Source organism: Brachycentrus maculatus, unplaced genomic scaffold (assembly GCF_059751285.1).
Source record: "Brachycentrus maculatus isolate JH-2025_06_01 unplaced genomic scaffold, ASM5975128v1 h1tg000122l, whole genome shotgun sequence".
In the NCBI taxonomy this organism is placed as follows: domain Eukaryota; kingdom Metazoa; phylum Arthropoda; class Insecta; order Trichoptera; family Brachycentridae; genus Brachycentrus; species Brachycentrus maculatus.
Window position 1 is genome coordinate 518358 of NW_028280875.1, and position 17084 is coordinate 535441.

Sequence of the window (17084 nt, forward strand, 5' to 3'; positions counted from 1 at the left end):
TACCCATGTCGATCGTTCTTCTCATCTCCAACAAAAGTTTTTCCTTCCTTATGGCATAGTCTAACAAGGAACCGTCGTTATATTTAAAAGATAATGCAAACATTACATGGTTCCATCCCTTGTTTGTAAATGTTTTACAAAAGTTATTTTTCCATACTATCCATTCTGTGTTCATGGAAAATTTTATCATCATCGAACTGTACCAATCTTCACAACTTTTATCCATAAACAATCTTAATATTTCAATTTTTTTCTCATCCGTTGTCACCTCAAAACGTGTACATTCTTTTTCAAAAATATCCATCCACTGGTTTGCATTAGGATTTTTGCTTGTAAATTTTTCAATGATGAACTTCTCTGAAATATCTTTTAAATTTTGATGTTTGCTTACCTGAGCATTTTGTATTAATTTTTCTAGTAAGTTTTCTAATGTTTGAGGAGCAGTATCCATTTTTTTTTTAATTTTGTTTCTTTAATTAAGAATAAACTTTTATTGTCGTTTTATAACGTGGTAATATTTTTCTTTTGTAAATTGCGTGTAAATAATATGTTAAGTGGGTGTATAATAATAAAATAAACAATGTGTTGCTTTGTAATTAAAGTTTATTCTTAATTTATCTTTATAATAACTTTATATCTATCTATCTGATTCTGACAGTTAATAATATTATCGGAAGTCTTTTGTTTTATTCTGAGTGACGCATGCGGCATCTGGTGGTAAAACTGTTTTATGTAGGTACTATTTGTAAGTACTTAATAAAATGTATAGGTAGGTACCTAGGTATTTTATTACATATATAAGGATGCGAAGCACCAGTATTAAATGATTTGAAGCTAATCGAATAAAGGGAAAAAATGAAAAGCGAATATTTAATACATTGTTTTATTATAAATTGGTCAAATATATTAGAAGTAACATCGTAAATAAAAATAGATTCCATTATAATAATGTTATTTAGAACAAAATATACAGAACGCTAAATAAAAAGGAAGCATTTTGCAAGCAAGATTATAACAATATTATTTAACAGATAATTACATTTTTACATTCCCCAAACATCGCAGAAGATAACATTCTGGAAAGCAATAAGATTAATATCAGTCATTTTGATTAAATCTTGGAGAAAGTTACATACAGTAAAAATATTAAAAGTAATAAAAAAAGAGTATCAAATTAGCGAATTAATAATATAAAAACAATATGACACGTCCGCAACAAATACAATTTCTATTTGGATAAAAATTACTGGCACAGGACTATAAGCACGGAAATGCGGGGAGTTTTTACTAAAATATCTTCGTGAAAAGAGGCTAAAATGGATTTAATTTATTTATATTAAACAGAGGCAGCGGTGCGTATATTATTACAATTGTACAATTATCGGTTTCGTGAAACTTGACAGTATCATAATTTGGAAGGAGAATTTCGGCATAAGTACAAGACATTTGTCGACTGAGATCGGTCAGTGGTTGTCGTCTTCTAGCGTAGAGTTGTTGACGGAGTTGGAGGTGGATTCTTCTTTGGTTTCGTGAGCGTTCGCAATGACTTGGAGATTCCTTATTACCAAGGCGCCGAGGCCTTCCGAAGAAGCCAGAGAAGCGGAGAGCGGGGAGCTCTGAGGACTGAATCCCGAAGTGAGATCTCTGGAGATAGTTTGAGGGGATTGAGGTATCCTTTGTAGCAGTTCCAAGCAGTGCGCCTCCATTCGCTGGTTTATTCGTTTGACACTTTGGTATTTGTCTTCTACGGACTTGAGTCGCTCGTTGTATTCTTCCTTGACAATTCTCAACTGCATCTTCAATTCCCGAGCGGACTGCTCTTTCTCGGACACGCTGACTTCCAACGCGGCTTCTCTAGCTTGGTAATACTCCATCTTGGCCGCCTGGGCCTGCAGAGCCGCTTGAGCGTTGACCAGCTGTTCTTTGTACTGGAGGTTGAGTTTATTGATCAACGCGTCTGTCTTGGCGGGCAACATTCCCAGGCAACTGTACCGGGCGTTCTGTTCTGCGTACATTACCAATTCTCTCTGCATCCTCTTGATACATTCTATGAGGCGGTCGCACATGTTGGATTTCTCCATGGCCCGGTTGAGCTGTTGGGTGATTTCGAAGAGGCAAGAATTGAGGTGTTGCACGTCGGCGGATGTTTCGTTAGATATATTCTGCTGCTCCAGAAGTTGGGCGGCGAGTTTTTCTTTTTCTTGGCGTTCAGAACTGATTTCCTGTTCCCGCATGTATATCTGGTGCTGCCAGTAGTTGTTATTCTCTATATTTTTTATGTCGATCGCTTGAATGTTTTGATTTTGGCGACTGACTTGTTGGCGGAGGTCTTCTATTTCGGTTTGCATGTTACTAATCTGATGTTTCAACACTTGATTCTGCTCCTCGGCTTCGCGGTTCTTCCGGGACCTTCCCAGAAGTCGGCGGTTGCGAACGGCGTGGACCTCTCTCCTGTGTCGCTCGTACATCAGCTCCAACTGGAGGAGCTGCAGTTGTTGCCGCAGATGGTCCACTTCCTCTTTCGGAGATCTCCTGCTATTAGTATCGCCGCTCGTCCTTCGGGACACGATGTCTATATACCTGTCCACTTCGTGATACGGAGAATACCTTCTCTTCTCTTCGGGAGCGAGCCTCAGATTCTGGTCGTCCGACCTCGAGCCCTTCTGGTCGCACAAGTTCAGTAATATATCGTTATAGAGGAATTCGTGAGACATTGGCCAAACGTCCACGGTTTGCGTCTCTGTGGATTTTAAGCTGTTCATCCGATCCAAAGACGCGATGTTGCCATTTTCGAAGGCCACGGCTGCTTGAATTTCGGACAAATTCTTATTGTACTTGTCTATCGTCTTGACCCTTTCTTTAGGGATATTATCCCAAAAATTATCAGTTACTATATTTGGACACGATCTGGTCTTGCGGAGGTTACGTTTCTGCGTTTTAGACTGGTCAAAGTTTACATCTTTGCTGATTACGTTCGAGGAAGCGGCGTCGGGTTCGACAAAGCACTGACTGTAATATCGGAATCTCTTGGCGCGACGAGCGAAATCCAGCAAGAAGCCGGATTTGGGCATATGTAGACCGTGCTTTCTGCTCACGCACTGCCCCTCGCCTCCAACGCAATCCGCCTCTTCTTCTTCGGGCCACGCCTCTTGCCCGTCATCTTTCTCCTCGACTTCCTGGCGGGAACGGCTTCCTCTGCGAGCCTTGGCTTCCGTGTCCGCAAACACGATGTTGACATCTCGAACTATCGACGCGCTCCGCATCACCTCGCCTATATTGCTGAGTTCCATGATTTCTTTATCGTCTCTCATGTTTTCTACGGGATTGGCGAGAAGGTTCGTCTTGGCCAAGGACATATCGAAAGGCACGGCTTCCCTGCGAGGACGCGGCTTGGCGAGCGGCCAATCGGTAGAGCCGGAGGTCGGGGCCGCCGCTCCCAGCGGGACGGGAGAGTTGGGGACGCTGGTGTTGAGACTCGCAAAGCTGCCGCAATCCTTAAGAAATATCTTCTTCTGCGGGCTTACGGATTCTAGTTTACGCGAAGAATAACCGGACGAAGAGACCCCGTCGGTGGTCTGAGATCGTTCGTGAAGCACTTGGCTGAGTTTGGAGTTTTGCGAGTAGTAAGAGTCTTTTCTTCCCTCCGTTGTTTCGACGACCGCGCCGGCATCCACCGAAGACATGCGCCCAAACGGGGACGGTTCCTTTTTGAGCGGGGAAGGCGGCTGCGATAGGGAAGACAGATGCGGCTGGAACTGCTGATGCGGCTGAGAGAGGCGCGAGTTGAGGGCTCGTACGGCCGGCGAGTTGGTGGGGAAGTTGAAGCGTTGTCTGGAGTCCTTGGGGCCCGGGTCCTTGATGGGCGTGTTCTCGGGAGTGGCCTCGATGGCGGCCTCGGGCGGGGAGCCCCCGTCCTGCTGCGCGCCGGCGGCGGGCGGCAGGATGGGCGTGTAGGACACGGGCGTGTCGTACAGCGGGTAGGGCAGGGGCGTCTGGGGCGCGGAGGGGGCGGTGGTGGCGCCGCACGCGTCCGACAGGGAGAACCAGCTTGTGGGGTCCAGATTTTCGTACTTTACCGATATCACGGCCCCGGCCGGAGTTTCCGACGGCATCGTCGTGATAGTCGTCTTGGTGAGTGTGGGCGGTTCTGTCAGGTTTGGGGTGGAGTTTGAGGATTTGGACGTTTGGAAGTGAGGAGTGGCTCCGAGAAGGCTGGAGACGTCGGTGCCGCAGCGCGCCCGGAAGCGCGAGTCGTCGGACTCTCCGGACCTGGCGGAGTGAGATGCGCCTTCCGCAGAAAACCTCCGGCACTCGATCAAGACGTCGTGATGCTCCATTTTGTTCCATCTAGAATTATCGGTCTCGGCATTTTTCGAAGCCGTAATCAAGAACGGGTGAATTTTAACAGTCTCCAGCATGGGTTTCACGGTGTGGGTGAAAATATCGGTATTTTCTCTCCTGCTGTACTCTCTCTTGAGGTAATCCACGAAGTTGCAGGGGAACATGCCGTACAGGTTGTGGAAGAGTCCGTAGAGGCCGAGCTGCAGGTGCTCGCGCCCCCCGTCCGCCAGCTCGGGCCCCCGCAGACTCTCCCACGCCGCCAGGCGACCGAACACGTCGAATATGTCCTGGAAGAAGGGACTGATCAGAGTGGGGATCATGGGCAGCAGGGTGATGAGCACCAGCAGTCCGCTGAGGAGCGGCACGATCTCCCGCTCTTGCTTGAGGAGGTGGAGGAGGTCCCTGAATACGGAGTTCTTGGTGATCTTGTGCAGCCAGAGCGGCTGCCGGCGCACCACGTGCCCCAGCAGCTCCAGAGCGGTGCGGCGCCACGCGACGTTTCGTATCCCTTCCCCCAACTTATCCAACAGAAACCTGTCGTGCGGACTGGGGACTTTGACGAGTATATCGACCGCCCTCGTGGAGCCCGTGCTCTGGTAGTAGTCTATGAGTCCGTACACCAGCCAGTTATCCTTCACACTGTTGAAGATCTCTCCGAACCTCGCTTTGATGTCGTTGACATCTTGAGTTCTGTTCGATTCCAGCACGTTGAAGAGCTCGACGACGTCGAGCGGTATTGACATTTCGAATCTTTATTGTTGTCCGCCCGATGGGTAACTGTTCAGGATGCGATCGCGAACCGAGGTATTAGCGCAGTTGCGCGTATTCCCGCTACATTGGTCAGGATCTGGAATGATAAACGGATCAAGTTAGAATCTAGGATCAAACGAGAACACGGTGAGTGACAAACGGTATCGATAATTATATTTACTTCGGTAAAATAACTCATGTGCCTCGGGTATTCTTGAAGTTTACTACAAAAACGTAATTTATGGCAACCCGAGATTTGATATGTCAAAGCGAAATGTCACGTAGAAAAAATATTGTAGGTAAGAACCATCTTAGAAAAATTATATACCTACTTATATAAAAAGGATAAATACAATACCCAGAAAAATGTCTATATGTAATGAAGAACGGTTACATTATATTATTTACATTTAGACAGATGCTCGACTTTAGGTAGATGCTCGACTGCGAAACTGGCGTCACGGGTTCGATTTCCATCAATTGCAAAATAAATTCTAGAAAGATTTATTTTCAATTGGTTTGGGTGTTTGTGATGTATTTTTCACATTAACCTTCCATATCCTTACTATCCTACCTGCAGACAAATCTCTGGGGCTTTGCGGGTTCCTCCTATAAAAAATCATAACCGAAAAAAAAAATCATTTACTTGAAAAAACTATTTGAAAAATATAAAGCATATAACATTATGTCGGACATTGCATTAAAATATTGTCGGGCTCGATATATTTTAAAAATATTTATGAAAAAAACGCTTTTTCCAAAAATAAACAGGTATTTAACTTTTCATTATGTACTCAGCCTTTGTTCGTAACGGGAAATAACGCAATTTTAAACATAATTCAATAATAAATAATATAACTCCTAGATCATTATGTTTCCTGAGGATTTTTAAGTAATAAATTGCTTTAATATTTATTACGGGAGAAACCCGCAGTTTACATAATTTCGGCTCTACGGCCGAAATTTTTAATTATACTAGGTACCCTGAATTGGCCATAAATGCATTTCAATATTTACATACTAGGTACTCGAAATAATAAATATATTTTTCTGTTCATTGTTTGTAGCCCATTGCTTTGTAGGTAGATATAAGGTAACAATAAAAAAAATCCGTGTTCCATTTTAGTCTATGGTCAGAAAACCTATTATCGCCTGTCAACTATCAGCTGTCACCCGTCTGTCATTCGTTCATTTATTACGTGTTTTACAGGGGGGGTCGACTCGTAAACGTCAGATTGTTCAAAAAACGACAAGAAAATGACGAGACACACTAATACACTAACAAAAACAACAAAACGGGAACGAAAAATACGAGATACCAACAAGTTGTTCAAATATTTCAAATAAATATAGACAGACTATGGTTATAGACAATTATCGATAGAAAAATAGAAATCCGTATATGAAGAACTTGATAATATTGAGTATTATGCCAAAGTTAAAGTTAAATTTTGCGTATGAAAGTGTAGTTTTTCTTACTTGACACAACGCTCCCTTGAACTTCTGCAGCACCCCCCAAATGCAAAAAATTTAAAAATGCCTAGCCAGACTTCCAAAACGCCCACAAAGGGGCGCTGGCACCCCCGTTAAGAAACATAACTTCAGGAAGTGGTGGGCACTCCTTCCGCCCTTTTAAAATATTGTATTTTCTAGAATTTTAAATATAATATAGTAATTTGAAAATTCTATCGTTTTTGTTTTTGTTGAAAAGCCTTATATTTATACATAGTTTGAGATAATAATTTCAAAAAAGTTACCATTACCATTTACCATTGTAAGGCTGAGTTGAGTAACCATTATTAATCGCCTGAACTCTTTTTATAAATGTCGCGTTTTAGCCGTGACCTTTCTATTTTTGTTTACACTAAAATAAATAAATTTAGATAGTGAAATATCTTCTTTTTAATATTAATATTATAATTTTGAAAATGTGTAATACAACAAATTTCAATATAAATACCATTTAACCTGAATAATGAATGATAAATATTTCGGCGGGTGGATTCGACATTCAGCCGCGGCGAAGTCACGCCCAGCCGGGAGCTTAGTACTTCTAGCCGTTTACGTCACTTCCGGCCGCTGACGAATATCACTTCCAGCCATAAAAAATCGAGGCAGTTGGCGGTCTTTATATAAATTAGTTAGTCTGTGGTGTTTTAGACACTTGGCGCTATAAAATTGCACCTAGCTATTCGGTTCAACGCTCACAAATTCAAGAGTTCAGAAGCCTTAGTCTTTAAATAATTGCTTAAAATATAGAGTTGAAATGTCTTTCGTGTTTAAATATGAGTTTTCTGATTTACGAAACGATTTCATTAATTGTACTACGACAAGCGAGTTTGATAAACAGTATAACGACAAATGGACAGAACTCCACAAAATTCCAGGGATTTTTAGATACACTCTCGAAATACAAAAGGAGAAGGTTTTACCCGGGAAATATGGATATCTTTTGCAGGTGATTACTAATATGAATTTCGCATTTTGATATTCTTTGTATCAATTACACTAATTGATTGTTGTGACAATCTGTTGCACTAATTGAACCGGTAATTTATTGTTTTTATCATAAGTTGCATAATATTACCATTTTTTATGTGTAAAATTAAACAAAATAAGTAATTTCTTATATCTTCTTCTTAATGCTATAAGCCGGTTTTTATTTTTAAAAATAAAAGGTCTTAAGTTATCACAATAAGCAACAACACTGTGTTATCATTTTATTAAAATTTTCATTCTAGCTTAATCCGGATAGATCCACCAAGAGGCGTGTTCCGGATGATATCAATTCTTTAAAACAGGAGTTCAACCCTTCTAAGTTTAATTTCACTAAAATATCGGATGCAGAATATATGTTCCATATTAAGCAGAAGAACGAACAAGGTTATTTTATTTTTGTGTTTTTTAATATAATTTTCCAAAGGTAACCAATTGAAGGTGCTGTAATGATTCATACACATTCTACTGTAGACTCTTTCTCCGTATTTCAGATAGTTCGAGAGATATGTTGGTTATCAATTCTAGTCCAATATGTTCCGGCCACAGTTTACTTTGTCCAAACCTCGAAGATTGCCTTCCGCAAGTGATCACCTTGAGAAGTTTAATACTGGCAACACATGTAATGTTTCTCAGTGCAAATAGGTAGGGATATTTAACTGTTATTCTACTTTCTATTATTCTACTTTCATTTTGATGTAGATTTTGTTTTTGTAGTCCTTTGAATGGAAATGAAGTATAAAAATTGAAGAACCTAGATGTGATTTCTTCTTTTTCTAACACTTATCTGCACCAAATGGTGAATAGAGCACTGATTTGTATTGATACAGGATCATCTCAATAATACATGAAGGCTAGGTGATGTCTTTCTCAGTATATCGCAAACAACCTATTTTAATAATGTCGTCAAAAGAAGCTATCAAATTACTAAATAATTTGTATATTAAAAAAAATATATCATTGTTTATTTGTTCTGTGGATGGTGTCATGGACTCTTCCGAGTTAGAGTTTCTATGTTCAATCACATTCTGCCACAGCTTGGTTCCTATTTTCAAATACAAACAGCTTAGGGTTACCTGAAAAATAATATTGATTTGAAATATTTGTGTACATCGTAAGAAAAATATTTCTTTTAAATTTTATTATTATTATTGTTAAAGTAACAGTATGCCTCTGACCACTGGCAACACAAATGCAAGATGACAGATCACATATAGACATATTTATACAAAATCTATATACAAGTACTTACTAGCAGATGACTTCTATATTTCTCTTTTCCTGATACATTTTTTAAATCATTGTATTTTTGTGATCTAAACTTAGTTTAGAATTCCAATAAATAATTTAATGTATGCATGTTTCAATTCACACTCATTTTATGATCACTCCCAAAATGTAAACTGTATTCAAACCTATACAAAAACAATGAACAAAATATATAGTAAGCTTTTTATTGCAAGATTTTAATTATGTAGATATGATTAAAATATTTAGTTTCGTTATCATTGCTTTGTACTCAGCTAAATTTGTAAAATCAAAAATTGATTGTAGTATATTTCCAAAAAAAACTAAAATTAATTTTAGAAATGTGAGAATTGGCTTTAACAGTTTATGTGCGATGGCATCCGTGAATCACTTACACTACCACTTGATTATTGTAGACCACCGCCTTCCAACAGAGACTCTTGTGAGTATTATTTATCTCTTTATACAGTCGAACCTGGATATAAGAGATTTTACTCTCTGTAATCATATAAGAGAGACTTCTTTATACGAGAAAAATATCCCGATTCCTTGGTCTCTCTTATATCCAAGTTCATCTGCACATGTATTGTTTTTTTAAGTGCACCCCAATGGTGCATAGGGCACTGCATTATATAACGCAGTGTTATCTTGATTGTTAACACATGAAGGAAAGGTGATCAGCTCCCGCTTCAGGTACCAGTCCAGGGTAATATTGAATAAATATGAGAGTGAAAAAATATTTATTTGACCCCCCCTTGGGAATCGAACCCGGGACCTCCAGAGCGGTAGCCGAGTGTGCTGACCATTACACTACAGAGGTGGACAAAATGCGGACATATATTGTACTTAAAATAAATATAGATATAATATCTCATTATCCGTGGCCAGGGGATACCAACAATAAAAATATAACTTATTAAGATTAGCACTATTCTGACTAGGTCCAAGTGTTTCACACTGCATAAAGTGATCACTTTTGTATTTCAAACACTGTGTCTTTGCCTTGAAAGCGGTCGATGTTGTAAGTTATATCAAGATATATATGTATAGGGATTTTATAACAAAATTGTGTTATTTTTTATCCCTCCGAGTGTCATATGCATCAAAACTAAAGAAACTACTGCAATGTGTATTTTACATTTCAGAAATGTGTTCACCTGAGGGGGCCTCTTTACAAAATGGACAGCGAATACCCTGCAAAAGGATTTTGTTTCCAAGTGAAGGATAAATCTGAAGTTGAAGACATTTGTTCGCAAGTCTTTAAACTGACTTCATATTTATTGGAAAACGATATTGCTCATAACCTGTACATGATGGTCGGAGACTCTTTAGATGGCTCTGATGATGTGGTTTTGAGGATATTTGTATGGGCGAGGGAGTCTTCTGTCGGGATCAAAGATGTGTCTCAAATTGGTCTCGCCATTTGTGAATTTTCCGGACACTTTCCTGTTCGAAGTAAGTTGCATCATAATTTTTATAAAATTAAACAACTTTGTTTTAACCACTTTTTTATTATTAGTACACTTTAACCTACCGGTTTCGACAAGAACCTGGTCATCATCAGGGTTCATTAAATTCTGAAACATTAAAATACTCATAATTAATTACATTCCCTTATCAAAAACTTCCACACACTCCGAAAAAAATCCTAAATGTTTAATTTTATAAAAAGTTGTTTGATTTTATAAAGTTTATAAAATGTGCCACAAAGTATCTGCGAAAAACATTAAAAAATTCATTATAATTGTTTGTTTTTATTGTTTGTTTGCTCTATTCATTTACGTTACAGTATATATGCCGATACAATGTGCTCAGATGAAGATGACAAAATAAAGTTTACACAGTTGAATGATGGAATTCTTAAATTTCATTTGATAATTAAACATAATGTAACAAAAATCAGTGATTCCAGGAAAAGCGTCATCTAATGTCATATAATGTCTGAGTGTATGCTTGAATGATTAAGTCCAAAATTGGCATGTCCAGCCACATGCGCCACTCATAGATAGCCACACATGCTGAAAACACACTTGGGCGCGAGTTGGGAGCTATTGTTATTACATACTTGTATAAATTATCGTATTGATTTACAGCTTTACTCTTTATACAAAAAGGTTATTGGCATTTGTCCGATGAGTAGAATTTTTTCATTGCTTGAAGTTATAACATTTACATTTATTTTGAACTGTTTCTTAACATCCCTTCTTTTGTTTCCTTAATTCCTTATTATTTTTTCACTTATTATTCTGTTTTAAAGTTTTTACCCTTAATTGTGTCAGTGTCAGTGTTTTATAATTATATAATCCTATTTTCTAATCCTATTTTCTAATTCTGTAATGTTACTCCTTTAGATTTTACTTTTCTTTTAGTTCAACTCTCTATTTGCTTTCTTTTTATAATTATTATTTCATATTATTTCAGTCTTACCACTTTTATATCATCATTAAAATATATATAAAGCTGTATTATAAAAAGAATAAGAATACCCTGCCTACCTCAGAACAGGTATCTCCAAATACCTAGTGAGGATAGAGAAAAAAAAAAAAAAAAAAAATTATTGTACTATATTGTAAACCCACGCACATTCTTTACCTATATTGTATGCTGCGGTCTTGTTTTTGAGTATGATTGTATTATATGTAATTACTTTTCTTTGTAGGTTTGGAGGAATTCAACCAGCTAACTGATGATTTTATTTCCAAAATCCTTGAAGATGCTACACAATCTGTTTTTAATGATATACTTCAAAGTGTTATAGATCTTTATAAATAAATATTTTAACAAATAAGAACGAATGTATTTATTTTTATGTCATAATATAACACAAGATCTCCCAAAAGGTGGTGACAAATAGCTACTTTTCAGGAAAAGCGTTTGGTGTGTTATAATTTAAGTAGTTATATAACAGTTATAAAAGTTATATAAGCTGTTAAAATAGCTAAAACTAAAAAGTTGCCCGCCTCCGTAGTGTAATGGTCAGCTTGCTCGATTACCGTTCTGGAGGTCCCGGTCTCGATTCCCAGTGGGGGGAGGGGTCAAATAAATATAAGTGATTTTTTCACTCTACTATTTATTCAATATTACCCTGGACTGGCACTTGAAGCGGAGGGCTGATCACCTTTCCTTAATATGCTAACGATCAAGATAACACTGCATTTATATGATGCAGTCCCCTATGCACCATTGGGTGCGGGTAAGGGTCTAACCCTTAAACACACACAATCGTGCATAGGGGAAAGAAGTTTTTAAATATGAAATGGAATGAAGTCTTGGCTACAGGTTAACGCACATCACTATCTACCAAAATTATACAGTTTAAAGCCATATTGGCTGGCGCAGTTGATATTATTAAAAAAATTATTACTTTATTTACTTTATTAAAAAAAAGAGTTATTTTATCCAAACAGGAAATAAAATGGTCTTTTTAGATTTTTTTATGTATTTATTTTACGAGTTAATTATACAAGAGTAATTAAATAAGTATGTAATTAAATAATTCAAAACATATATTTAAAAAAAGGAATAACTCACAAAGCCTCTACTTTTTAAAGGCTTGTCTGTAGTAGGATAGTAAGGATAGGAAAGGTTAATGTGCAAAATACATCACAAACCAACCGAAAATAAAATCTTCAATTTCTTTTGCAATTGGAGGGAACTGAACCCGCCATGCCAGTTTCGTAGTCGAGCGTCTTCCCAACTACCCTACAGCGCCTGGCTTTGTTTTGACAATTAATACATACATTACAAATATAAATGTAAGGCAAATATATTATTAAGATCCTAAATATATAAGAGAGAGACTCAAAAGTAGCAAAATAATCTTCCTTGAACGCATGGAACAGATCAATACCCAAAATAATAACTCTTTCAAAAGTCATAACTTTGATTTGTGTTTTTCCTTATTTAACATATTTCCAATAGGCATTATTGCAGCAATGAGAGGTGTGTCTATAAGATACATTGCGCCCATTTATTTATTTATTCATATTTACTCCAAACCCCAAGGTAAAGTTTACAAGCCCCTGAGGTTCACATTGCGTATATTTTATATAAAATACAATGAGATAATAAAAATTCAAACATTGCATATTTTATTAACTTTCAAATCAATGGTATGACCAAGAATGTTTTAAAAAAACTAAATTTAAACAAATAAATATTTTTATTGATGAGCAAGTAGATCTTAACACGATTTTGTGATAATAATATGACCTTAAGGTCATTTGGCAATGGTAATAACACTCTCAGAGTCAACATATAATTTCAAAATGCCTATCTAAAAACATAAAAAATTTAATCATCATAAATTTTAAGTTCTATTTTAAATATAATATCATAAATCAAAAATTGACATTTTGAGTATATCACAAAAATATCCGAGTGATGGTTGGATTTGAATAAATTAAATCAATTACTCATATAATGCAATATTCCTACCTGTAGACTCGGAAATAATGAATTGCTGTTCCTCGATTTCCACACAAAGAATTATGGTTTTATTTCTCCTACATAGGAGACATATCTACATGTCTATATGTCTCTTTTGTGTCATGTTGTATTCTCAAGTCGAGATTGACTTCTGCAATACAAATCTATCTGGATTTAAATCCAAATTAACAATCCCATTGTTTAAACAATCACTGCATTGGTTTACTTTTTGTATATTTATGTTAACCTTAAATTTTAAAAATAATTTTATGTTTCAATTATGATAATCTAACAGAATAAGTCTCTACATGAATTAAAATATAATATAATATGTCATCTCCCTGTTGTCATAGATATATTTGGGCAGTCACTCACTTGGCACGAGGTAGATGACATTACATATCATATAACAATACATGTTTCTTCTCTGGTGACAGAGATGGAACACATCAGTCATTTGGTAATAATGATGTCATAAGTTTGAATGCTCAAATATCCGGAATGGATTAAAATGTTCATGTTTGCTTTGATTTGTGCTCAGTGTAAATAAAATGTAGCATTCATTTCGTCATTTCTACTTTTCAATTCAAAATTAAGCGCCGGAAGAGACCAAAAACTTTTTGTTTCTGTATTATATTTTTTCATCAATGTTAAAATTTTGTTATACACAAGAGTGGGAGCATCGATCCCCCATAAGAAATCCAAATGATTGAATTCTTCCATTGGAACTTTATAGTACTCGATAGGATTCACTAGCTGTTTATATAATGCTTGAGAATCTTCAAAACTGCTCAGTAAATCATTGGCCGCCCACAAAAGAACAATTGGTAGGGTTATTTTGTCAACCGGGTATTCCGGCGGAGTGTTCTGTCCGTAAACCTCAATGTTTTTCTCAGAGCCGTAGTCGAACTGTCTAAATTTTCCACTGTCCCTTATTTCTTGGGCAAAATGCACCACTGTCTTTGTGGAGGTTCCAGCCGGCGTATGACTCAATACCACTGGGAAAATTTCCTTATTAAATTCTTTCACATCAAAACCGGCCATAAGAAATAGTAAGTTACGGCACACTTCTTCGCTGTAGTGATTTATCTCGCAGCCAATATTAGCGAGCCATTTGAATATAACACTCTGAGGAATGAATTCATCGGCACCTAGATATGTTGTTATCCACTGTATGTTGTCCGCATACGGAGCCAAATATTTAATCGGAGTTCTAACATTTGTCATATAAGCAACCGGAGCCATCGCAAAGGCCGCTTTAATCTTGTCGTTATACTCCAAACGACTGGACAGCAAAGCGAACAAAGTAGTTGTCCCCATTGAATGACCTACGTAGAGCAAATCTTCCGTTTTCTTAATGCTGTTGACATAATCAATCATTGCGGGAAGATCGTGCATAGCGCATTCGTGCCAAGTGAAGTTCCAAAAAGCAGGATCCTTAACAGACATCGACACATGAGAGCGCGAATATGTGTTTCCTCGAAAGTTTCCCATCCATACATCGTATCCGGCTTCCGATAAAATATACGCAAGCCCTTTCTTCACTCCGCTTGTAACATAATTAGATGAACTTCCTAATATACCGTGCTGGAGTAACACAGCCTGGTGACCAAACGATCCCGCGGGAGCATCCTTGGCATGTGGAATACGGTGCATCGTAAGTAAATAACCATCTTCAGTCTTCACAGTGTGCGATTCTGCCGGATATCCATTTTTGGCAATTAACTGCACAGTATCCAAATAAACATCAGGGTTATGTTTATTTTCATTGTTTAAAAGAGTCACAGTAGCACTTTCTATAACTTCAGTCTTAGCATCATTATTGTACTCTACATAATCGTTAAATGTCTTTGAAATACGGTCTTTAGTGCCTTGAAATAAGCCCCCGATACTTCTTTGCACATTATCTGATTGTCTCTTTGCAGCATCTACATAATTTGTAAAAGTGTTTTCTATATATTCTGTTTTTTTGATGATTTGATGTCCAATTTCTTCCGTTGTATTGGTAAAAACTTCCTTTATATATTTTGGATGCCATATAGGATATGAACTGGTCACATCATTTATCAAAGACGAAACAAAAATAAACGTTAATATATGAAATAACTTCATTTTTGTAATCAATATCTTTCTACTCTAGTGTATGAAGCCCCACAAGCTCTCTGGGGACACTAACGAAACTGAGAACTGAGTTCAGATAATATTATATACAGACATGTACTTATAGAATGAAGTCATATTTGCATGAACTTGGTATGTATTTGACTCATCGTTTATTTATTGTGTTATTATTTCCAGATAACAATTAGGCAGCATTGATTACCAGTTTGTATATAACATCTGAAAGAGTGTTCATATTATTTATCAGAAAAATAAACAATGGTTGACAAGTCAAAAAGTTTTGTCGATTCACAAACCATTTTAGTTTGTTATTTTATTAGTTCGTTTATCACAGAGGTTCCCAAACTCTTTTATCTCGTAGACCCCTTGCCTTACCTGATATTGATTTTTATCAAATTCATTAACTTCAAATGTATTTTTGACAGCCGGTATATGTAGTGTTACTCACTTTGAACCACACATGTTAGGTTTTATACATTTATATTTTAAATTCAAATTAAAACATAGACACCTTGCAAGTTGTCATAGACCCCTGGGGGTCGATATAGACCACTTTGGGAATCACTGGTTTATCATGACCAGATTTTAGTTCAGCGTATAGGCACCTGATCGGAGATTAGAATAACCCAAGTTGAAAGGGGAAGGTTGAACCTAAAATCCCTGGCTCAAATCTGAAAAAACACGAGACAACAACTCTACTAAATTATAATTTTAAGATGCATAATAATGCACTTACAATTTTTTTTAGCTATTTTATCCTAGGATGAATTCATACGCAAGTAATATCAATCGTGTACAGAATAGGGGCCATAACCATTTACAAAATAAGTGACTTTTGGCATTTGTATTATTATAAATGTTGTAATTTTATTAGACAGTTTTTTTAAACACTTAATCTATCGAGAATTCTAAGGCTATTAAAAGCCAAAAATATATAATTGGTATAAGTTGCTGATTTTTTAAATAGTAAATCTTCTGATTTGGACCACAATTCTAATCATTGTGAATTTTAACTTTGAACTGAGTATATAAATACCACTTGGCCTTCTTTTTGAAGCATAGATCAGGGACTCCCAACCTTTTTGACAACATGTTAAAATTAGATAGTTACGATAAGATGCTAATCTGAAAAATGGAACAACACTTTCAATAACTAAATTGAGCCGACCAATTGTAGCTTAGCTCATAACTACTAATGTATATATGTATTTCGGCATTTAATTTTTTTGTTTATAACTCTTCATATCATCATTATACACAGCAACATATTTATTTTTGATTCCAAAACAAATGAACAATGTTTTTTTTTTCCTTCAATATTTTGTCTAGTGTCATATTTGCAGTTTTACAGAACGAATGATGATATACACTCTATCAAAACATTTATATGAACTATTTGCACTTTACCGATAGATAACCTAAGTAGTATAACAATTATATATTAGTGTTAACCTGTGGTTGGTGCCAAGAAAGGCTAAGGCTACATGACTAGATGAAGGTTAATAAAGGAATCCCACCATTTTTTGTATATCATGACAATTCTGGATCACGCGTTTATGTGATTAAGACAGTAGGTTTTTTGTGAAATAATAAATCAAAACAAGATATTTATTATGTTTTTTTTCACCCTTGACCCCAGAAGAATGGACAAAATAGGCTTATTCATGATATAATATTAAATGTTTGTTTTATAACTGAAT

At 36.7% G+C, this 17084-nt stretch overlaps 2 protein-coding genes and 1 pseudogene across 5 annotated transcripts; 1 reads left to right on the forward strand and 2 right to left on the reverse strand.

Moving 5' to 3' along the window:
• Nucleotides 1–585: 585 nt before the first annotated feature.
• On the reverse strand, nt 586–5327 carry Tsc1 (tuberous sclerosis 1 protein hamartin). Its single transcript, XM_088260036.1, has 2 exons — nt 5273–5327; nt 586–5188 (listed from the first exon to the last, which is right to left on the reverse strand). Exon 2 carries the CDS (start codon nt 5082–5084, stop codon nt 1464–1466), a length of 3621 nt encoding a protein of 1206 aa, XP_088116162.1. The 5' UTR covers nt 5085–5188; nt 5273–5327; the 3' UTR covers nt 586–1463.
• Nucleotides 5328–6240: 913 nt separating this feature from the next.
• Nucleotides 6241–11620, forward strand: LOC148309475 (GDP-D-glucose phosphorylase 1). Of its 3 annotated transcripts, none has more exons than XM_088260014.1 (7): nt 6241–6290; nt 7243–7549; nt 7833–7974; nt 8082–8232; nt 9175–9277; nt 9981–10290; nt 11495–11620. In XM_088260014.1, the coding sequence occupies exons 2-7, from the start codon at nt 7358–7360 to the stop codon at nt 11605–11607; spliced, it is 1011 nt and encodes a 336-aa protein (XP_088116140.1). In that variant the 5' UTR covers nt 6241–6290; nt 7243–7357; the 3' UTR covers nt 11608–11620. The 3 variants fall into 3 exon arrangements, with proteins under 3 accessions (XP_088116140.1, XP_088116141.1, XP_088116142.1); XM_088260015.1 differs by having other exon boundaries at nt 6244–6290; nt 7237–7549; XM_088260016.1 differs by lacking the exons at nt 6241–6290; nt 9175–9277 and having other exon boundaries at nt 7250–7549.
• Nucleotides 11621–12256: 636 nt separating this feature from the next.
• LOC148309476 (lipase 3 pseudogene) lies at nt 12257–15488 on the reverse strand (annotated as a pseudogene). Its single transcript, XR_015837527.1, has one exon. The product of XR_015837527.1 is annotated as a lipase 3 pseudogene (transcript).
• Nucleotides 15489–17084: the final 1596 nt, after the last annotated feature.